The sequence below is a fragment of the Tachypleus tridentatus genome, chromosome 7 (assembly GCF_004210375.1).
Source record: "Tachypleus tridentatus isolate NWPU-2018 chromosome 7, ASM421037v1, whole genome shotgun sequence".
Taxonomy (NCBI): domain Eukaryota; kingdom Metazoa; phylum Arthropoda; class Merostomata; order Xiphosura; family Limulidae; genus Tachypleus; species Tachypleus tridentatus.
In genome coordinates, this window is record NC_134831.1 from 183,468,315 (window position 1) to 183,493,014 (window position 24,700).

At 35.7% G+C, this 24,700-nt stretch overlaps 1 protein-coding gene across 8 annotated transcripts in view; it reads right to left on the reverse strand.

The window, feature by feature from the left end:
• Positions 1 to 2,089: 2,089 nt before the first annotated feature.
• Positions 2,090 to 24,700, reverse strand: part of LOC143257438 (uroporphyrinogen-III synthase-like) — a 48,275-nt gene continuing 25,664 nt past the window's right edge. For 5 of the 8 annotated variants that reach the window (XM_076516125.1, XM_076516127.1, XM_076516123.1 and 2 more), the window contains 3 exons: positions 24,313 to 24,398; positions 18,589 to 18,684; positions 2,090 to 3,470 (listed from right to left, as the gene is read on the reverse strand). In XM_076516125.1, coding sequence (XP_076372240.1) covers positions 3,339 to 3,470; positions 18,589 to 18,684; positions 24,313 to 24,398 — 314 coding nt within the window. In that variant the 3' untranslated portion in view covers positions 2,090 to 3,338. Of the gene's footprint in view, positions 3,471 to 12,066; positions 13,964 to 17,728; positions 17,910 to 18,588; positions 18,685 to 24,312; positions 24,399 to 24,700 lie in introns of those variants that run through there. The other 3 variants (XM_076516130.1, XM_076516128.1, XM_076516129.1) reach the window with 3 other exon arrangements.

A 24,700-nucleotide genomic window follows, 5' to 3' on the forward strand; every position in this document is an offset into this window, starting at 1 on the left:
ACATTTTTCGCTACAGATGTTTTTATCCTGAACTGAATCTATATTTATTAATAGATTAACATATATATATTTATTTATGTTGTCCTTTAAGCACAATGGATTTATTGTAGAACAGCTTAAAATTATCAGATTATTTCGTTTTTTATAAAATGGATTTTATTTTTCATAACTGATTGAGTATTTCGTTCACGTTTTCAAAAATATTTTAATTTTCATCTAAAAGGTTAGTTATCAATAATTTATTTTAGATTAATACATGTTTTTTCAGTTTTGCTACACTAAAGATGTCCCAAGATCTTACAACATTAGTTACATTTGTAAATCAGTTAGATTAATACATGTTTTTGAAAATCACTTAGAAATATATTTTGATACTAAATGAGACTCAGGAACTGCCATTCCTTTATTTCTGAGCCAAAAAATGTCTCTCAACAACTCTCACAGAATGAAGCAGAGAAATTTTTAAGTTTTTTTGTTAAATAAAGAACTGAAAAATAGGATTTTTAGTCTACTATTTGTTTATGTTTCGATGAATCCACACGGGATTTTCCAGAATGATACCTTACGATACTCCATCAGTGCTGCAGGATCATCAAATTTCCAGGATCGGTATTGAATAGTTAATTATCATGAACACGGCATAGAAAATTTTACGTCGCAAAATGCTTTTTATTAAAAATTTCTGGTGTTCGATTCTCCACAGCGGACACCTGTTGTAGCTTTTCGCTAAAAAAACAAACAAACAAACAAAAAATCTGGAACTCACGCTTTCAAATTCTTAAAACTCTCATTCTTAGTGTCAGGGTTAGCCAAATTTGAATCCAAAATCATAACAAAATATCGTATTCTTTACGATCTATGTCAGGATACATAGTTTTAAAAATAGTGTCTCATAAACAGTGGGACAATGACCAACTGGAGGAAAAATCTGGAAGGTTCTTTTTTGTTGTTCTTCAGGAGATGATGTGATAAAATGGAACACGCACCAATCACGATTATATAGTCTCTTTAAGAGTGACATTTCCTGCATGCTCCCAACGAGTCAGCGGACCATCTGAAAGAAGCGACGGAAGTGGCGCCGCACCTGTTGGAAACACGCGCAACCTTTGAACCTGTGGGAATAGTTAATGTAGGCCAGCTTCATGGTTTTTTGGGTAACAACTTTCCTGGGACTAGAGAATATCTTGCTGGTAATGACGAGTTGATGTTACGATCTACATGTTATATTACCAACCCACTCGAACTGCTTGTTTTATCTCCTTATCTCTTCTTTTAAGAACGGAATCCAGGCAGCGAATAAAATGGTTCTGTCATACTGAAAATGTTGTGTAACAAAGTTTCTTTAACATGTTTCATTTTTTACTGTTGATATTAAAATATCGAGAAATGTTTTATACTAAGCATTACTGTTTTTCAAGTGGTTGGACTATGACACATTATTTGTCTGCTTTAACATGAAGTTATATAATACGCTATCTGCTCTCTGTCCACATAGCACACTAAGTCCGTTCGCTGACCCACTGGGGAACCATTGCGTAAACCTACAGGAGGGCTATCTGTTCTAACTGTCCCTAATTTAGTAGTGATAAACTACGGGGAAGGGGCTAATAGTCTATTAAGCCACACCACAAACTCTTCGGCTACTCTTTCATCAACGAGTAGTGTGTTTGATTATCACATTATAACTCCCTCATGGCTAAAAGGGCATATTAGGTAACAAGGATCCGAACTTGCGACCGGCTGATTGCGAGACGAGTGCACATTAACCACCCAATTTATGTCACAGTTTGGTTTGTTTTGAATTTCGCGCATAGCTACACGAGGGATATCTGCGCTAGCCGTCCCTAATTTAGCAGTGTAAGACTAGAGGGAAGGCAGCTAGTCATCACCCCCCTCCCGCACAAACACTTGGGTTACTCTTTTACCAACGAATCGTGGGATTGAGCGTCACATATAACGCCTCCACAACTGAAAGGACGAGCATGTCTGGTGTGACGGGGATTCGAACCCGTGACCCTCGGATTACGAGTCGAGTGCCTTCAACCACCTGGCCATGTTGGTCCCTATGTCAGAGTAATCAAACCTTTAATAACTGTGTCAATTATAACTTTATTTTTCATATACTTATTTCTTGAGTAACTACAACCCTATATTATGTTGAATAAAATGGATTTCTAGTTTAACCTCAACCTAATTTTCAGTATTCACACTTTATTACTATACTGAAAAAGACATTTTGGCTTCTTATAGAGACACAAAGTTGTAAAATTAACAAAAACTAACAATCCACATTCCTCGAAAAATTGTAAATATGACTTCATAAGTCACGCAGCAACCCCATGAAAATTTATAGTGAAATGTTATTAACTATTACAACTAAACAGTGTAATGAAACTTGTTGAAAGTATAAGATTTTATGAAAATTATGATTATTCGGAGAAAAACAAACCATGACTAATCGGTTCCAGTGTTTTAGACGAGTGACAAAATCAGAAATTTGAAACCGCGAATCCTCAACGTTTGAAAGTTTTTAATAAATTTTACTGTAATCCAGTAGTTCCCAACCTTTTTTATGCCCCGCACCCCTAAAATTTTTTTAATAGTAATTAAAAGTAATTATTTATTTAAGAATAAAGGTGAAGGTGGCCAAAACAAATGTTATCTCGCACCCCTGGTTGGGAACTACTGCTGTAATCGAAGTCTTAACACAGTTCTATCTGTGCAATGATATTACAACCTGCTGCCTGTGTAAAACTGATAGGCAAACTGTTCACAATATAACGTGGTATCCATCAGAGTTACGCTGGTCACAATGTAACTTGGTAACCATCACTGTTGTTCTTCAACGTTATAATTTTTAGCGGTTGGAACTAGTGAACATTTCTTACCATTTTAAAATTTCCTTTCATTCAGAACCAAGGAACGCTGAACAACGAACACGTTTACAACTATTTAAGAACACGGAACACAAACCTATAGTAAACAACCACTAGATGGCGCCTCTTTGTCACACATTACACAAATGTTAGCGATGGTGAGTACATCTATACATTAAACATAGTTTGTAACAAGGAATTCACCGTTGCTGAGATGAAGAAAGTGATTTGTACTTTCTCATTTTCATAAAAACATCATATAAACCACTATTTCAAACTAAAAAAACAGTGATTAATAATAGATATTTCATAAAACATAAACAGAATCTCATATATCTTTCAGCTACATCTTTGCATTTCGCACATATACACACACATCGATCAATCGACAGATGTTTGAAACCCAATAAAAAAAAATAATCGTTATAAACTGCAACATAACTCCAACGCAGCACTGTATTTTCACAACTTAACCATAAGCAACGATTGGATTGCTTGGGTCAAACCTTCAGGAGTAGGCTTAGCTGCAGTGGCGGAAGGCACCAATCCAACTTGAAGTAACGCCTCTTTTGTGGACGGTCCAATGGCAACGAACTAAGAAAAACAAAAATAAAACGTAGTTTAAACTTCGTTTCATTAAAATTTCTCATAAACTCAAACCAACTGCCTAACTATTGAAACTAAAAAGGTTCTGGTACTAATGATAATTTTTACTTTGAGAAATACGAAAGAACCATAGTAACTCCATTTGGATTATAAGTTTTTTTTTGTGTGAGTGTCTTACAGATATCAATATAAGATCGCGACAACATAGACACTTTGTTAGAATCACAGAGCAACTTAATATAGTAAAAAGAGGAGAGGGAGAGAGACGAAATGACCATTCTTTGTTTTAGAATTTTAGACACATGCATGAGGGATTACCACTGCACATCTTTCTCGAACTTTGAACTGACAAACTAAACGGAAGATAGCAAGAGAACAGACCCCACTTCATTTATCGTCTAACAGAAAAGCGGATTTACTCACCACTTTTACAACGTATCTGTAGTCCCATAATGAAAAGAGAGCTTTTGTGGAACTGAGACGCGAACATTGAACAGCCTCGAATCAAACTTAGCATGTGGCATGTTTTAAATAGTGTATAAAAAATCCCACAGTTAATACATTTAGTTTTTATAGGCTTTCATATTTGAAGAACCACCCAAGAATGTATAATTATGGTAGTAAAAAAAAGTCTTCGAATAGCTTGAAATGGTGGCTATCACGCAAACATCTCTAATCTAACTAGTGTAAGGATATTAAATACTCTAATAATTCTTAAATTTTGAATACCACAAACTTATAATATTCATGAAGGCCAGCTAAAAATACTCAAATTACGGATTAAATTGATCAAATAGTGACCTAACAGAAAGAATACCAAACATTTGCATTGTTAGGGTTAACACTTCAAAATCAACCGTACGTGTTCTGAAGTAACTCCACTCGTCTGCAACGGTTAAACTTCACGAGTTATTTACATGGCTGTTGTTATAACACCAGAATTTGCACACGCTCCATTTAAAACTGTAACGCTCTCGCGATGATGAATTAACACTACATGTCACAATCGAACTCCGAAGAAAACAAACAAAACGTCGTTCGTGCATTTTTCATTAACATTTTCTTTTGTGAATAAATTAAAATAAAAGATGCTGCCAATTACAAATTTATTGATTATTTTAATTAAATGTACACATTTTTAGTTGTTTTAATGGTATAAAACAACTGTAACTTCAAAAGGTCTTTCAGTTATAGTACAGAAAAATTGGAATTATCTCCTTTCTTCATTACTCTAAAACGTGAAATTAAAAAAAAACCTCATAAAAACTGCCCACTGGAATTATATTAATGCAAATAACTACTTGTTTAGTCCAGTTCTCTCCTACCTCTGTTTCATTCAACAGGCTTTCACAGTCCATTACAGTTTTCAAACCTACTGTCTAAAGTCCTACAGAAACAACAGCATTAGCTCCTTTTAAATACGGAAGCCAATTAGTAACACTACTATTCAATACATTGCCACGATCTTTTAACAATACCTTTTAAGTAGGAAGCTCTTACCTAGTAACAAAATTCCGTTATTATAATCTTAACTCTCAAATCTTTACCTCTTCGAGAAGCACACAGACACTTGCTTACGCACAAACACACGCACGCACACACATACTGACTACATACGTTTGTCTTTATTTCATCTTCCGGTCAAGCACATGGCAGTATTATATTTTCGATTACGTTATATAACTGAATGACATTTTATGCTCACGTTTTAGATTTAAATCAGTAATTTTAATATTCTTACGATTTAGACATAGGCTAACCAGCTGGAAGGCAATCTATTAGTAGCACTCACCACCACAAAGGATTCGTTCGATTGTTTGAGCCTAATAATGGGATTGACTCTCATGTTTTCATTACGCCCCCAGGACTAAAAGTGCGAAGTCTGTTCACAAAAACACTACGTCGCGAACCTCGGACCCTTCAATTCACAGCTCGACTTGCCTACCACTGGGTTTCCCAGCCTCGAACAACAACAGATGATACCAGTGTTCTCATTTTACCGTCAGAACAAGTAAAACCGTTAACTGTGAATTTCGACCGTTTACAGCAAGTAAACAATTAGCAACTTTTATAACATATTTCAAAACAAAAACTTTAGAACAAGTGAAAAAGAAAAAAGTAACACATACATATCTGCCATACTAGCCTTACAACCTTTCACTGTTTGTTTTGAATTTCGCTCAAAGCTGCTTGAAGGCTATTTGCGCTACCCATCCTTAATTAATCAGTGAAAGGCGAAAGCGAGAGCAGCTAGTCAATATCACCCACCGCCAACTCTTGGGCTATTCTTTTACCAACGAATATGATGCCCCTACAGCTGAGAGGGCGAGCATGTTTGGTGTGATGGGGATTTGAACTCGCGACCCTCAGATTACGAGTTGATCGCCCTAACCACCTGGTCATGTTTGAATGAAGTTTTTTTTATAACTAATTTTCGTGACACGTGGAATATTGATTCTAATTTAAGACTCCTGTCGCTTTCCAGTTTTATTTATATACACTAGACCCAAAATATTAAATATAAAAATGCGTAGTGATTATACGGGGATAAATAGTAAGAAACAAAACCCTCAACTGGTAGGATGGGGTTTAGAATGACCTACGTTGATTTCTCAAGCCGATATTCCAGCTCAGCTAGTACTGTTCTCTACCTGGTATTTTCTGATCCCACTTATTATCAAGATAATAGTTTTGAAGTTTATCACAGACGGTTCTTTTGTTTCGAACCATCCTACCACTTATAATACAAATGTTTCATCTTACCAATTCAGGGTCAAAGGTTGAGATAATCTGTTCTGTTCCAAACCTGCAGTTTGTTACAAAGCACAACTTCTGTCGAGAATACTAGAACTGACAGTTAAGTTTTGAATGCTTATGTTCTTCACAGACGAGTCAGTCAAAGGTTCAGGTCTCCACCAGTGATCTAATGTTTCTGACCTCGGAGTCAGAGGTGAAACATTCTCAGTGCAACGTTAAATGAACATGGCTGTTTTAACGTGAGAAGGAATCAAATGACCAAATAAATATTATTGTGCTTCTGGGTTTATTACAGATTATTTATTAACGGGATATTAAATTCAAATGTACAATATTTGGATAAATAATTTGAATTCGGTGTTGAAATGGATGAATAATGCGACAGTCCTGTTTTTCAGTTAGTTGATTTATTTGTTCAGAGTACTTGCACAAAACTACACAAGGGAAATCTGCGTTAGTCGCCCATAATTTTCAAATATAATCTATATGAAAGATATCAAGTAAAGAGCATTTACTGCCAACTCTAACTGAATAGTGAGATTTCAGCGTCACTCTTATAATGCACTCACAGCTACAAAGAGACACAGACCATGGATCCTCATGTTCACAGCCCGACGCGCAAACCATTAAAAGTCATGTTCTACTATACATTGCGGCGTCTACACATAGTTAATTAACCCTTTGAACTGATAGATTATGGGAAAGAGAGTTAGTCAACACCCACCGCCAACTACTTGGCTACTCTTGTTTGACTGACTAAACAGTTGGATTTCACTATCACCATTGTACAAGATCTGGGTCCTGCGGCGAGCGTTTTGGCAGCAACGGGGTGCGAACTGTGGACTCTTGGATTCATAGTTCAGTACACTAACCACCAGGCAATGTGTGACTTTCAGCTAGTTGAAAAACCATTAAGAATTATAAAATCTTGCCCTTTAGTTGTTTTTTTTTTGTCAGAAATATTTCATAATTTTTAGACATCCAGTGGCACAGTGATGTGTCTACGGACTTACAACCCTATAAACTGGGTTTCGACACCCGTCGTGGGCAGATCACAGAGAGTCTCTTGCGTAGCTTTGTGTTTAACTTCAAAAAAAAAAAAAAAATTTAACGATATACTTGTCATGTAAAAATGACGTATCAGCCTCCGATTATGAGTACCACCAATGAATAGACAAATAATTTAACCACATTACAGAAATATATTTCTAGTAATAAACAAACCGGACACAACGTTCTTCTAAAACTGTATTTGTTCGTACGTGAAAGTATTCAATAATATTTCAAATGTTATTGTTTATTTTAAATTTCTTTTCTGGTCGAGACTGAAAACGACACCCTGGAAAATGTTTTATTTTTTATCTAAAATTTCCAGTTGTTATCGAGAATAAAACTTTTCAAAGTATTTCATCATATCCTCCGGTTGATTTTGAAAACAACACTTCTCTTTCCTTAATTACACCGTATGACTACAAGATTAAGGAAACCATCTCTAGATAGCTTTTGTATCTATTACGCAGTCGCAACTTATGATCACATTTCGAGTTCGTGATTTTGAAAGTTCAAAACAAACCAGTGTTGTACGTCGATTCCTAACTTCGAGGTATGCACAAAAATGCTTTGCTTCAGGTTTCACTTGATGTCATTTTTAGATCACCCACAACCGTGGACCATGTTACGGTCACATGTCGGCTGAAGAGAAGGAGGATGATTCGCAAACACATAATCGGGTTTGCAGTGATGCGCACCAGAAACGCACGTAACGGTGAGAAAGACAGGGAGGGACACGTTCTGGGTAGGTCGGGTTACTTGGCAACAACACGTTTCCACGCGTACGGCGACTGAAGGCGGCGGCTGCGCGAACTAAAAAAGCCATCACCCTTCCTTCGGTGACAGATATGTAAACACACACGTTGTCATAATATCGTTGTCAGGGAATGTGTTAATGGTACATGCTTATGGTATAGAAAAAAAGGAAGAAAGAAAATGCCGCCACCATGAAATCTGCCCGTCCCAATCTTGGTGTTCTCCGAACTGAAAGCGGAGAAACAACCAGACGTCACTCCGCTTGTTATAACTATAGGTCAAGTGAGGGTCAATCGAATCTCGAGGGAAAGATAAATGCCTATTAAAAAAACAGGAAGATTAATTAAACATACGAAACATCAAACACATCGCTTGAAATCAAGATAGACAACGAGTTCAATCTACTCTCCAAGTTATGGTTCATCCACGAACCCTTTCCTCCCAGTGACCAACAAGTCATGCTGCCTTGACCAAGGTCAAGATGTGGCAATCTTAATCAAATAAACTGAAAAGCACTTTTGTAGTTTGTCATCACCAAAGTACTTTTACGTTCATCCAGTATATATTAACTGAAGATCATTTCTCGGAATTTCTTATACAGTGGAGCCCCTCACTAACGACCCCCTTACTAACGACTTCCCCTGTCATACGACCGGAAAATTTTTGACGGTACCCAGTTTGCATTAAATTGACCCCTCGTGGACGACTTCCCCTCAAACGCGACTAACGACCTACCAAATTGAACAATTTTGATTATTTTACCTCTCACTAACGACTAAGTGACATTATTATGTGGCATATTCTGTGAAGTTACATAGCGGTCTGCCTTCTCATTTATGGCATATTACAAATGAGTTTAATTATCCCGTAGTTAAACAGTATTACGTAATCTACTTCAACAATAAATCTATTTCCAGTGCGTCGAATCGAAAAGAAGATTAATTTTCATTGGTAAATTAATCTTATTCTCAATGCGCTCAGTGCGCTTATTCTATAGTACATAATGAATTAGGAACACTAAATCGGATTATTTAACAGACAGGATTAGTGTGCATAATATGAAGATTCCTCATAACACAGACTCATTTTTCACCAGAATGTCGAAGAGAAAGTTGCTTAACTTAGAAGAGAGAGTTTCCGTCATTAAACGACATGACAAAGGGGAAACTGCAATAAAAATCGCCACGGATCTTGGAGTTGGTAAAACCAAATTCAGACAATCATTAAAGAGAAAGAAAAATTTTGAAAAAGTGGGAAACAGGCGAAAACTCCAAAAAAAGCAGAACAAGAGAAGATGCCTATACGACGAGTTGGATGAGAAGGTGTGTCAGTGGTTTGTGAATACAAGATCCAGGAATCTACCAATTACCGGGAAACTAATTCAAGAAAAAGCATTAATATTGGCGTCTCAGCTTGGCAATGAAGGCTTCTCTGCTAGCAATGGATGGTTAGATAGATTCGTAAAAAGGCATAATATCAAAGCAGCTATTCTCTGTGGCGAAAGTGCTGAAGTTTCTCAAGAAGCAGTTGAAGATTGGACTAATCGTCTCCCATCCATCTGTGAAGGCTATTCCCCTAATGACATATTTAACGCTGATGAGACTGGGATACAATACAGATCACTTCCAACGAAATCAATGGTCAAGAAGGGAGAAACGACATCCGGTGTAAAAGTTTCGAAAGGAAGAGTTACAGTAATGCTTTGCTGTAGCATGTCGGGAGAGAAAGTTCGGCCACTTGTTATTGGTCATAGCGCTAAGCCGCGTTGCTTTCGTAATTCTGATATGAATTCATTGGGTGTAGATTATTATCACAACCGAAAAGCCTGGATGACAATTCTCATATTTACCGAATGGGCAAAAAATTTAACAACAAAATGAAACTTAAAAAACGCAATGTTCTGCTTTTATCGACAACTGCACTGCCCATGTTGCAATCCCTCTATCTAATGTAAAATCGTTTTACTTCCTCCTAATGCAACTTCTAAGCTACAGCCTTGTGACGCCGGAGTTATACAGACCGTCAAACTGCTGTATCGCAAAACATTCTTGAGACAACTTTTGTTTCACATGGATAACGACCAGACGGCTACAGGTCCCGAGTTGTGCAAAAAAATCACTCTTCTGAACGCAATTGTGTGGTTACGCGTCGCTTGGCTTCGAGTTAAAACTTCCACAATTCAAAAGTGTTTCTTGAAATGCGGCTTTAACTTCTGTTTAGGCGAAGTGTCAAACGAAAGTGAAGACAATGTTTCAGAAAACCAATCTGACCCTGACTTCAGGCCTGACTTGAATGGTGTAACTCTTGGGGAATATGTCAACTTCGACAACGAAACTCCAGTTTGTGATGATTCAGTTTCTGACAATATTATCGCGTGTCCTGAAGAAATCGAGAGTGATGATGGTGAAGAATGTGACGACACAACTGTAGAGTCTTTCGAGCCAATTGACTGTGCCACTGCAATGTCATATGCAGAAAATACTTTTACAGTTTGGTCTCAAACACGGCAAAATGGACATTGTAGATTGCATGGTAGCAGTGAGCAAAGACATTGAAACTGTACAATTTTCGAAGAAAAACAAACACAAATTAGTGATTTCTTTAAGGAAATGTAGTTTCTTATCGTATTTTAAGTCTGTATTTGATCATTTTTGTGCGTGTGTAGCATTTCTTCTACAGTGATTTCTTTATAAAAATGTATTTTATCATCGCATTTTAAATCTGCATGAGCATTAGTGATTTAAGAAAATGTCTTTTATGATCGTATTTTAAGTCTGCATGAACATTAGTGATTTCTTTAGTTTACGATCGTATATCCTCCAGTCAGTATTTGAACACTTTTGCGTGTAACATTTTACAGTGATTTTTTTTAAGAAATGTATTTTAGGATCGTATTTTAAACCTGCATTTGAACATTTTTTGTGTACAGAATGGTGAATAAACTTGTGTTTAAACATTTAATAGCCTCATAAAATCAAGGTAAAGTAGTGAGAACTAGTGAAAATATATTTTGCATTACATATTACCGCATTTTTTATTTCGTTTTTAAATACTCCATACCCTTAAAATGAACAGAGACCGACTGCCTATTATAAAAACGTACATAATTTAAATCTTGGTAACGAATTGGGTATCCACCCCTCACTAACGACTCCCCCTCATTAACGACCTTTTTGTCGAGGCATTTTTGAAGTCGTTAGTGAGGGGCTCCACTGTATTTACAAGTTAAGAGTTCCGGGAAACTGACATACATCCAAAATAATTCTTCTAATTTTTTTTAAATTTTTGCTTTCACTTTTTCCTTTTCTACAGCTGTTTTCTTTGTCTCTTCTTGTTTGACAAAGTGTTTACATTGTGTTGGACGGAAGAACTCGACTTCAGGTGTGAGGCAGTAGTAACTGCGGAAGCGTGGGTCTGCACGAGATTTCTAAGGCGTAGATAGTGTTTGTCACGAACTGACGCCACTCTCGTGATTTCCGTTGACGAATGGAATGAATGTTTCAGGTAAGGTGACGTACCGGGATATCTCCTTCGGAAACACTCTACTGATACAGACTAACACGTCATGTACAATAACGTATATAGTGATACACTGACATGTCATGTCCAATAACTTGTATAGTGATACAGACTAACACAATATGTACAATAACTTGTATAGTGATACAGACTAACACGTCATGTACAATAACTTACATAGTGATACAGACCGACACATGTACAGTAACTTACATAGTGATACAGACCGACACATGTACAGTAACTTATATAGTGATACACACTGACACATGTACACCAACTTATATACTGATATGGCCCGGCATGGCCTAGCGCGTAAGGCGTGCGACTCGTAATCCGAGGGTCGCGGGTTCGCGCCCGCGTCGCGCTAAACATGCTCGCCCTTTCAGCCGTGGGGGTGTATAATGTTACGGTCAATCCCACTATTCGTTAGTAAAAGAGTAGCCCAAGAGTTGGCGGTGGGTGGTGATGACTAGCTGCCTTCCCTAGCTGTCTTACACTGCTAAATTAGGGACGGCTAGCACAGATAGCCCTCGAGTAGCTTTGTGCGAAATTCCAAAACAAATATACTGATACAGACTGACACATCATGCACAATAACTTATGTGCTGGTACAAACTGACATATCAAGCACAATAATTTATGTGCTGGTACAAACTGACATATCAAGCACAATAATTTATGTGCTGGTACAAACTGACACATCAAGCACAATAACTTACATAGTGATACAGACTGACAAATCATGTAGAACAACTTGTATACTGATACAGATTGACACATCATGTACAATAACGTATATACTGATAGACTGACACGTCGTGTACAATAAAGTATATACTGATACAGACTGACACGTCGTGTACAATAAAGTATATACTGATACAGACTGACACGTCGTGAACAATAAAGTATATACTGATACAGACTGACACGTCGTGTACAATAAAGTATACACTGATACAGACTGACATATCACCTTTAGGTAAGATATCGTACTGATATTTTGATGACAGTGTTTGTTTGTAGTTAAACACAAAGCTGCACAATGGGCTGTCTGTTCTCTGTCCATCAGAGGTATTAAAAACTCGGATTTTAGCGTTGCAAGTATGAAGACATACCGTTGCGCTTCTTGGGGAACTTCAATTAAAAGAATGGATTCACTCATTCAAATAATGAACGTACTGATATAGCCGGATTCATCTATTAAAAGAATGCACTGATGCGAATTTAATCATATTTCTCAGTTACAATAACGTATAATAAAAACTGATACGTATTCGCTGAAAGTAACTTCAAAATTACAAGTGGCTCCTGTTCCTGAAGGACGTAGAAACACAAAAGTTAAAGAATCACTTTAAATTTTAACGTTTACTTCAGCAACGAAACAACATTTCAGTTCAGACATTTATACATCTAGAATTTGGTTTTGATACGTTCTGTTATCGCTAAATAAAAAATGCTAAAAAATTGTGTTTCGTTTTTTGATATTCAGGGTGCATTATAAGAGTAACGGTCAAATTCCACTGTTTGGTCAGTCAGCATTTATTTTTTGTTTGTTAAATTTCGAACAAAATTACCCAAGGGCGTCTGCGTTAGCCCTTCCCTAATATAGCAATGATAGATTCTAGAGGAGGGAGCTACCCAACACCACCTCCTGCCAACTTTTGTTACTCATTTACCAACGAGAAGTTGGATTGGCCGAGTGTTATAACGTCCTCAAGTCTGAAAGGGTAAGCATGTTACGTGACGGGATTCGAACTTGCGATGTTCAGACATCGAGTTGAGCGCCCTCTTACTAAGAGACGACTTTATTACTCTCATTAAAACGACTAAAACAGTTTGTTTTGAATTTAGTGTAAAGCTACACGAGAGCTATCTGTGCTAGTCGTCCCTAATTTAGCAGTGTAAGACTAGAGGGAAGGTAGCTAGTCATCACAACCCACCGCCAACTATTGGGCTACTCTTTTACCAACGAATAGTAGGACTGACCGTTATATCATAACGTTCTCACAGCTGAAAGGGCGAGCATGTTTGGTGTGACGAGGATTCGAACATGCCTCCCTCAAACTAAAACAGTATATGATGAAAAACAAATATTGTATTATTTCCAATTATTTAATTCAAACTAATCAAATGAAATACTATATTCGGAACATCTCGCTCGTCTCTTTCAAGTTAAGAAAAAAAAGGCCACAGGGGCTCACTCAGAGTCCTTTTCACCCGAGGCAGGAGTCCCGCAGGGAGGGGTAGTTAGCCCTATCTTATTCATCATGCATGTGAGTAATATGCCACTGTTGGACCTAAATGTATGTTTTGCATCACAATTTGCTGATGATGTAGCGGTCTGGAAAAGTGCCCCTACTCCTTCAATAGCAGCAATAAACCTCCAGCCAGTCCTGAATAATATAGAAAAATACTGCCAGAAATAGAGAATAAAATTAAATATTCCGAAAACACCCAAGTAAAATTATTCAGCAGATTGAATAAACTGAAAAAAGATCCACCCAAGTTATACATGAATGGATCACTTTTACTGACTGCTACTTTTGCAAAATGTCTAGGATTAACTTATGATACCAAATCAACGTGGATACAGCATACAAACAATATCCTGATATGAATCTGGAAAAGAGCAAATTATGCAATAAGTCTTTCAGGTAAAAATCAAGGAATATCACCTGATAATATTATAAAAATCTACAAAACATACATCAGACCTACAATAGAATACACATCTCCAGCCTGGATAAACACAACACAAAAACAATTACAGAAACTACAAAAAAATACAAAATTCAATTTTAACTTCAGCCTATAAAGTACCACGTAGCACTTAATCCACATTCATGTACAAGTATGTAAACACAGAGACAATATCTGAAAGACTCTTGTATAATACACTAAATTATTAAGAATTGGCATAAAAATGATTTATTGTGTAATCTCGACAGATGCTAATTACATGATGAATATAGTCCTAAGTACCTCTCTCCTATAAATATATATTTAAGAAATATAGATCAAGCTGACCACCACGCACTAGACACTTAAAACTAGTTGTATTTTATTGTATTTTATTTTTTCTTTCTTCTTTCCTTTCTTTTATTTTATTATTATAATAGAAATATTGAAAAAAGATAAAAATGAAATAGAAATAAAAAAATATTATAATTATGGGGAAAAAAAGGGCAAATCAAGACAATACATGGACATTGCCCTGAGTACTGTGGGATACTCTGGCCCAAAGTTTACACAGCAACAAATGATAACTAGTAGCCGAAACGAAAGTTAGAAATGGAGAAAGAGGTCTTGTGCACCTGACCCTCCTAAGTATTCAAAAATTAACATACCCAAATACCCACAAAAAAGCGAAGCGTTCCGCGTAGGCAGTTCCGGTCATTTCTTCCAAACGTAGCTGTTTCGTCACTTATTATAAAAAGTTCGTATTAAAAAATAATGGTTAAAACCCTAACGAAAAACACCCAGTTCAAGAGTTTGCAGTGGGTGATTTAAATATCAACTGTTCTTCTTGTCTTTTACTGTTAAATTAGGGGTTGCTACTTGGAGGGAAACGGGTCCCACCAGACATCTGTTCGAGAATTACCGATGATACACGAGGGTGAGGAAGGGAGGCGCTTACCTATCGATTAGCCAGTCATAAATAACACACACAGGCTTGCGATGGTTTTACCTTCTTGAATTTTTACATTTTCTTAAGTAATCCCTGGACTCCGAAAATGACATCCATTTTTCTTTTTGATGTACAAATTTTTCACAAAACGCCATCTGTACGTTTACATAAATGAATCATTTTCATTGAAATCGGGTCATATTTTGTTATGCCTAAAATGCTGACAACGACTGGCTATAGATTTCTCTACAGTCTAGTCCAATCGTATCTCGAGTTTTATCGATCGTTCTAGAACCCATGGAAAACACATCGCTAGGATATAAACAGTTAACATGCCACACGAGTGTCGTTTCTGGATGGTACTTGTTTATGCGTGCACTTCGACATCGTTTGTTTTTAATATTATTTATTCGTCGCTATGGCAACAAAAGAATGTGTAAATGACTCAAACGTATTCCGTTATATTTGTGGCGAATTTGTTGTAAATTATTTTGTTGTAATTTATTACAGAAAATCCGTTATTAAAATCCAAAAAAACTTTTACGAAGTTTAAATTTGCACGTTTGTGTAATCTCACAGTGATACTAAATAGTTAAGAAACTCAAATAATAAACAGCAGGCAGAATTTATGTAATTAAATTTTACACATGGCCATACAAACAGAACCTCACTGTGGCCCTAGGCTAGTAGGTATGGATTTCATAGCAGTCCTAAATCAGTGGTTTTCAACTTAAGGTCCAGGAACCCCTGGGGACCCGTGAGTTATGATTTTTAAGTAATGACGCGTAAAAAAACTGAGGACTCTCTGAGTAAGTGAGAAAATTAGTTAAACCGAGATAATTATTAGTAAATAAAAATTATTGGGTAGAGGGATCTTTAAAAAACATGTGGTCCGTCGGAGGGTCCTTGGTGGTGAAAAGGGTAGGAGCCACTGCCCTAAATCAAAATTTGTTTGGCAAGTTAGTTCTTCACCCCATACACATCTTCACCTTTACCACAATTCACACAGCGTGTAAAAGCTCAATTTTACACTCACTCGCTTCACACGTTATTCACCACGTGTTTCTAGGCAAATCGTCTCTATCCAATTAGCATGTTCACTTGGATGGCACTGTTTCCGGTTTTTCCTACTTTCAATAACCTTGGCCTTCTACTACTATTTTTATTAAAATGACCAGATCTTCATTTGGGATTTATTTTTTACATCAATATAACCCTTTTCATCCAACTAGTACCTTTACCTAGATCACAGTTGCTTTAGTTTTCCCACTTCCAACAGTCTTAACTATTGTGTATTTGACCAATATTATCATCAGTTCTCATACTGTGAACATTTTAAGACCCCCCTCCAATCCACGTGCTTCCCTGGATTATACTTTACTTTAAAGCGATTACGCAATCAGCCTCTAACTGTGATTTTCGACGCTCGTACAGCGGCTCATAGAATAGCTCCGACTTGTTTCTTTTTAAAGTACAAACGTATAGCTCATGGCTTGTCATCTCTTGACCGATTTGAGATCTAATTACAGTTTTAGACTCAGGAGGTCAAACCCTTCTGTGGTTGGTGTATTTCACTACGCCAAGGTCTCATAAATTAATTTACTTTACCCCTTCCTAAAAAAAAAAAAAAAAATCAGTTTAAGGGTAGGCTGACGAGTAGTTGAAAAGAATTGTGTAGACGTGTGTTTCGTGCCTGACGTTGCTGGTGTACGAAAATATAGTTACTACGAGTGTGTATGTGTGTGTGTTTCAGATTAATTTACCCTAATTCCGCCAAAGAGAATTTCAAGTACCGCGGATATTGACGATTCCCACTTGTTTTCATTTACGGAAGGTTGAAAAATATATTTATTTTTGCTTTCAAAGAACAAACTTCAGAAATAACAGTAAATGTGGCACTATTACAAAATAATATTTTAATCTGAATTCGTATAAAAGTTTAATATATTTCCATAAATGAAAAAGCTTAATTAAAACACACAGTATGAAAATTTGCTTTACGTTGCAATCCAGCAAGAAATTAACGCTTAAGACATGCGTATGTCTAGTGACGTAAAATATAAACACATTTATCGTTCAGTGGGTAGATTATGCTTAAAACTTAGCTTTACGGTACGTCTCGTCCTTTCTGCCAATTATGCAAGAGAAAATCTCAATGGCCGCGGTTATAATCAGAATTTGAATTAGGCAAGAAATGGAACTATGAGCTAAACGCTTGTATTAAAAAAAACAACAACAACAACTCAGATCTATTCTACAAGTCACTACATTGTAGCTAAAATATTTATGAATTATGGTAAAAGTGTTACAGGCAATTTGAACTGTACAAGTTCTGTTAATTTTGAAATAACTGTAAAATATGAAATATACATACTATTTATCCCAAACTTCTTTACTACAATTCTTTATAAACTATAAGTATGCAGTTGTTTATAATAAGACATACCCGAGTCATGCAAGCCAGTCTGTTTATTTTGGAAATGTAGACTCTAAACAAAATGTGGTAAATAAGTAAACGAACAACCAAACATACGTTTATTAAATATGTTGAAATCTTTCCATCCGTTTTATTTATATATAAGGTTATCCAATTAATTGTCTGTCTTCATGCAGTACAGTCACATTTTGACTTTTCTTTCATTTTAATTTAAAGTAGGAGTATTACACCTGGCACGCCGTACAGGTCGACAAAGAATCGATGAGATTTGGGGCTAGGAATAAAATTTCACTAATATTGTAAAAAACAGAGTGTATACAGAGATTTAAAAAGTAATTCATTTACATTTTTCCTGGCTGTTAACATTATACAAACACACATACATACAAATATAGATAAACTTATACCTGGAAATCACTTGCATTATCTACTTTAAATGGACTATTCAGTTTATATAGTTCTGTTAGTAATTACTGGTCAAACCAACAACAAAGAGAAAATAATTTTAGGCACTCCCCCCCTCCCCTGACTGTACATACCCTGAAAAGGGATATCAGTGTGGGGCAGCCAGCTAACTTCTGTTTCACACACTGCAATGGTATACAAGGGCTATCTGCACTAGCTATCCAACATTTAGCAGTGTAAAACTAGAGGGAATGCAGCTAGTCATCATCATCCACTGCCTACATTTGGGCTATTCTTTTACCAACGAATAGTGGAACTGTCCATCACATCATAACGCCAACACGGCTGAAAGGGTGAGCATGTTTGGTGTGATGGGGATTCGAACAAGTGATCTTGAGATCACAAGTTGAGTTCCCTAACCAACTGGTGGCCATGCTACTCCTTGATGAAAACTGAAACTGCACATTATAACTAACTTCTTCTTTACATAATAAAGAAAAACAAATAACAATACAGTTGAAATTCATGTTACTATAACATGTACTTACCTTAATGCTGTCTATTTTCAATCCAACATCTTTGATTATAGGAAGTGAAAATTTAACACCTGATGGGCTAAAATACACAAAAATGTCTGGTGTTCCCTATAACGTGAAAGGAAGAAAACATCATACATTATAATTTTCCTATACTGAAAATGTATTATTGATAGGTACTTACTTCATCTCACAAGATAATCATTCTGGTTCTATGCTGCACTTTATATGCAAACATTTTCTTAACACGTCACAAGGGTTCCACTCACCCATGTTTAAATTTGACATTCCAATAAGTTTCTCATGTAAATCATCCTGAGTCACCCCTTATCCCTTTTGGGATGGGATTGGTATGAAATACACAGTTCATATACACATTTCAACACATTAAGTACTTATACTATACTTTTTTATCCAGTAGCTGTATCTTTACAACATTTGGTAAATTTTTAGTAAAGAATGCAAATGTTTTATATACAAAAAATCAGATTTTTAATAAAATATTTTTAAAAAAGATTTGTTTGTGAAAACATCAAGCCTGTTTCATGAATAGTACCAGTGTGAAATGATTTCCATGTTATGATTAAAAAAAACTATTTTGCATCCCAAAATTTTCAAATATTATTAGTGTAATTTTTAAAACCTTCTAAATACATTTCAAATATTTGTTTCCAGTAAGACTTTATATTTTGTCCGCTATTTTCTCTACCGGAACTATGTGGGATCTGTCAATTTGACCAACCTTGTAACCACCATAAAAATTAGGAAATAATTAAAATTGTGCTTTTTTCATTCTAGAATGACAACAGCTAACACAAAAATACAAATGTTTAGTCCAAATAACTTAAGTTTCATAACATTATGTCTGTGTGTGTGTGTGTGTGTATTTTTTTTATTATATTTACCTTCCAGTTGTGCCTGGCCATCATTACAGAACTTGCACTGATGTGGCACATGAGCACTCATGTTACCATATCCAATAATATAAAATTTATCTTTAATCTTTACAAAGTGACCCTGTCTTGGCTGTGTTTTAGTAGACTAGCATTTTGTAACATACAGCCACATTTCAATTATTATATATTTGTATATAGATTATTACTATTTAGAAATAAGTTATTAAACTTATCTTTCTTGAAATACAGAACAGTAAACAAAGAAGTAAAAGGAACAATTATCTCTTCTAGCTATGACATTTGAACTTGGTTGCTGATTGATGTAGGTTGCTAAGCCTTTTAAAATTTCACACATGGAGGGTATGAAATGATTTTTAAGGCTTCATATATACAGTTGAATAATCAAAATAGTCATAAATTACTGTATCAATACTACAGAATTCCAGTACAATTTATCAAGCTTAGTTAGTAACTAAGCTGTATTTAGGTCTAAAAAAATATGAAATTTCAAACATATTAAAGACACAACCTACCTTCTCAAAATCTTGATTCAAAAGAACGAAATAGGTTCTAACACAGTAAAATGATTGAAAAAGCCACTAGGGGACATTCTGAGCTTTCAATTGGTTATTCACAAGTCATACATAGAAGTGTTTATAAGGGACTGCTTCCAAAAAATCATAGGTGAGTGGGGACCATTGTATTTGATTCAGTACATTAATGGTATCTCATTATATAGAAAAAATAAGATTTTACTTTATATTTTACCTTTTAAATATCAATAATTTGAGTTCCTCATATGTGTGAAACTATAGAATCAGTACTTTGAGATCACAAATGTCTAATTTGAACCAATGCTGCATTCAACATATCATGTCACTCACAAAAATTGATTCAAGTGTGTTCTTTTAGAAATTTACTTTTAATTAAGAAATCAATGTATAATATTAAAATTTGAATTATAATCTACAATTTGATACCAAATGTAAGGAGATAAGTTCATAAAAAAGTAGTTCAACCAAATTTCGAATGCAAGTCAACAAATGCAATGACATGGTCTTTAATCCTTGACCTGTTAACATAGGGTTAACCAATAGTAGCATGATATTCTCACATGATGTATGGGACTCCCTCTACACTCCTCTACTGGACTATCACTTTGAAGTTTGACAGAAGACATCAGCACTGGAGAAAACAGGGAAGAAAGGTGGAAAGTGTGAGCAAGTACCAATCGGAAACAAACTTTCACTACAGAAAAATGATAACTTCACTTCAGATATGGTACCTACCTCTTTTCACAAGATAGGCTAGAATTCCACATTAAGAAGGAAGAGGGATTTATACAAGAGATTGAAAGTACTGCCTAAAAGTGTACAAAGGATACCTGTTAAAATATGAAATATTTTTCCAAAGAGGGGAAACAGACCATTTTTCAGCCACATATGCTCTCAGCTCATAAAAGATAAAATTGAAAGGAGTACAAATGAGTGGGATAAAATGTGGTAGGAACGTGTTACTAACCAGAGCAAGAAAAGATAATTCAATCCTACAAGAGAATGAGTGAGAAAACAGGGAAGCACCTCTAGGTATAGAGTGACTATGGCTTGGCAGATTGTACTTGAAAAGACATCTACATCTAAAACTTCCTCACAGGGTACCAACATCCATGCAAAGATAGCTTGAAGAATATAACATTTTCACCTCAAACTCAAGAATTGGGGATTAAGACCTGCACCGATTTTTGGGTATGACATGAGGATTATCACTCAAGGAATTGATGTCTGACATCGAAAGGATGCCTATCACATGGAATCAACTCCCCCAACCATGTCACAGTGGAGGCCACCCAAATGCAATAACATCCCCTCAAGAAGAGAACAAATGATAGTCAAGGATAGAACTATAACAGTCCCAAGTAAGACTGTTGTGACCCACAACACAGATGAAGTAACTGAGGGAAGAAGACAGACAACCCACACTATGTGAGGATTTATGGTGATTGGTCCACTTTAATCCAAAACCTCCTTGCAGGGTACTGACATTCACATGAGGGTTGGATGAAGGCTCCCAACCAAAGAGGGTGAACTACATATCGATATCTCAACTCCAACAGTTGTGTAAATGGTATCAAAAAGTCATGTCATCCAGCAAGGTGATGAATCAACTCCTATGTAAGCCATGTCTCATCTACACCAGCAGAATGCCACTGTCCTATGCTCTTGGCCGAGTGGTAATAGCCATCTTTTTGTGGAAACCATTCAAAAAGGCACTCAAAGAAAAGAGGGTGACAGTGCAGTGGTGACCATCTCATAGGGAAGGAGGAAGAGAAGTAGACGTGAAAAAGGATCCTGGCAAGATTCTATCATTTGTGAAGTGCCCACTCAAGGAATTTCATATGGATGTGACAGAGATGCCAGTGAGTCATGGAAGATTACATCCCCACAAACAATAGAACCTCATGAGCAACAAGTGATTGTACTAAGAGGACATGGTGAACAAAAAGTTCCATTCATTGAAGACATAAAAGAGAGGGCAGTGCACAACTGATATTTGTGTTGAAAAAGACCTTCTAAATGGACAGAATGAGTGGGTTGGAAGAATGACTTCTCCAGTGTAATCAACTAGCCCACCTGAGTTGCCACAGAAAGAAGTTGGTGAGTGTGAGTGGCTGATTCCTATTCAAAATGAATCAACTGTCCATGTAACAATAAAACTGTAGCCCCAGAGCATGGAGATGACGGGAAAGAGCATAGACTACATAGACTAGTAGACATAGTACATAAGGTGCCAAGGCAAGTCTGAAGATAAGAGCTTGAAATTGGTAAACTACCCTGAGATGGCCAAACTGAAGGTAAGGGTGAGACCACCTCATAAAAGGAACCATTCATAAATTCCTTAGAGATGTCAATAGTAAATTGACCCAAACCACAACTACATCCAGACCTATAAAGTCCCAGAAACAAAATGGAGGAGAGAAGGGCAAGGATATCTTCAGAAAGGATATTTGATTTGGAGCTGCCCAAATAAATAGGTAACAAATAACCTAATAACTATTGATCTAAAAAGGGATAGTCTGCATGATGGTAAGAAATAGTGAACTGATAAGAAGTCCTCAAGGGGTGTGGTATGCTGATTTATTTACTTAATTGTAAGAAAAATTTATCACCAAAGCTCAAATATATGGGAGGGAAGAAAAAACAAGAAGCGGTTGGGAAGTTTGTTTATGCAATAAGGAAGGATGATAGGGAAAAGGGATAAAACATCACAAACCTGAGACAAAATCTACAAACGACCAAATTAGGCCTAGGTGACTCCTTAAGCTAGAAATGGGAAGAAATATCAAAGTTTACAGGCATAAAAGGACGATCAAAGTCCTCATCATTCTATACAGGTTCAACTGGCTCAGGAGGAACTTGGGCAATGTCTGGGGACAAGGGTTCACCCATGTAATGTTTGATATCTTAACTTATAAAAGCTGATAGATCCACTATTTGATTGTCCACACCTGAGGTCTGAAAACAAAATATTGGTTGTTGGTGTGAATTTTGGAATTAATTGTACAAAAATAGGTTCACAAAATTCAAGTGCAGAAATGCAGTGAAAAGAATGAACTGATAAATTCTTATACATGAATTAAGTTCAATGAAGGCAAATAAAGTGAAGAGTAACCAGCTTGTGTGAAAAAAAATTTTTTGTCAAAATGGTAGCACTAGACACACAAGACAGTACATTTTAACTCAAATTCTGCCAAACCAGAAGTGATAGTTTGGTAGAGGGTGTCATGTGAATACAGCATGTTACTATTGGTTAAGAGGTAATGCACAATGATTTGCATGAAAAACATGTTAGCGTATAGGCTTGTGGCATATGTAAAGTAAAAGTGTGCATATAAAGAACAGCATTGAATGAGAATGTCTGATCTTGTGTGAAGGGATGAGTACTGCTTTGGAATTATTGATGCATGGATTTTAGCATTTTTTAAACTTCATTGTATCATTATTTAAAAAACAATCATAGTTATTATTAACTAAGGTAATTAAGTTCTCAAATGATTTCTATTTGTCCTAAAAAAGAATCCCAAGTAGAAAAGGGTTAACTGTGACTTATTCAATAGTGAATTTCATTCACTAATCCTTATTTGATATTATTTACCCTTAGAATAATCCTTAGTAAAAAAAAGGTTAAACAATTTTTCTTTATAAAAATACTTAAATAATTGTTGGAATTATTAATTATAACTTAAATATTTTGTTTCTTTGGTTTGTATATTTTGGGTAAATATACTCAAGAAATATCTGTGCTGGCCATCCTTAATTTAGAAGTTAAAAACTGGAGGAAAGGCAACTAATCAACACAACCCACTGCTAACTGTTATGCTACTCTTTACCAATGAATAGTGGGATTGACTGTCATATTATATAACATCCCCATGGCTGAGAGGGTGAATATGTTTAGTAACAGGATTTGAACTTGTGACCTGTAGATAGTTAGATAAGTCTTAAAGATAATTTTGTATTTTTAGCCTGGCAACAGTTTGTTTAATTATCTACATCTCCTAAGATGACTGAACTTTGTGCAATATTATAATAATTATAGTCTAAAATACTGCTGAGAGCATAGGTTCCCAAATGTCGATTCAAAACAATCTAATCGTTATATATTCTGATGCATTATGTTTTGTTATCCACTTTGATATAATGAATTAACATGATTAGCATATCTGGCATTTTGAATTACCTTAGTTCTGACTTACAATGTCAAGAAGTTCTTCACTGACCTAAACAACACAGGAAAATATTTTCACTGCAAAAATAAAAAATATACCACAAAATTCTGTCACCTTTTCAAAATATAATTTCTCAATGTTCTTTTGAAGGTCCGGATGACAAATGGTATGGTAACATACAATCTCTTCAACTTGGATACCTATATATAAAATTATGAGGAAGTTTCTTTTACAAACAAAAACCAAATAAAGAACTGTGGAGCTTTAGGGTGGTTTAATAATAATTTTTTTTAAATTTTCAGCTTTTTAATTGTATAACACTAAGTAGAAAGTTTAATGGAATTATCCAGTTTCAAATTATTTTATTAAAATAAAATCAAAAGTTTAATATAAAAATATTTTATGAACAACATTTTTGGTTAAGCCTAATTTTTAGTTAATGAGCTCAGCATCAATACTTTAAGATCCGGTTTCATATTTCAACACTAGGAAACTGAGTAGC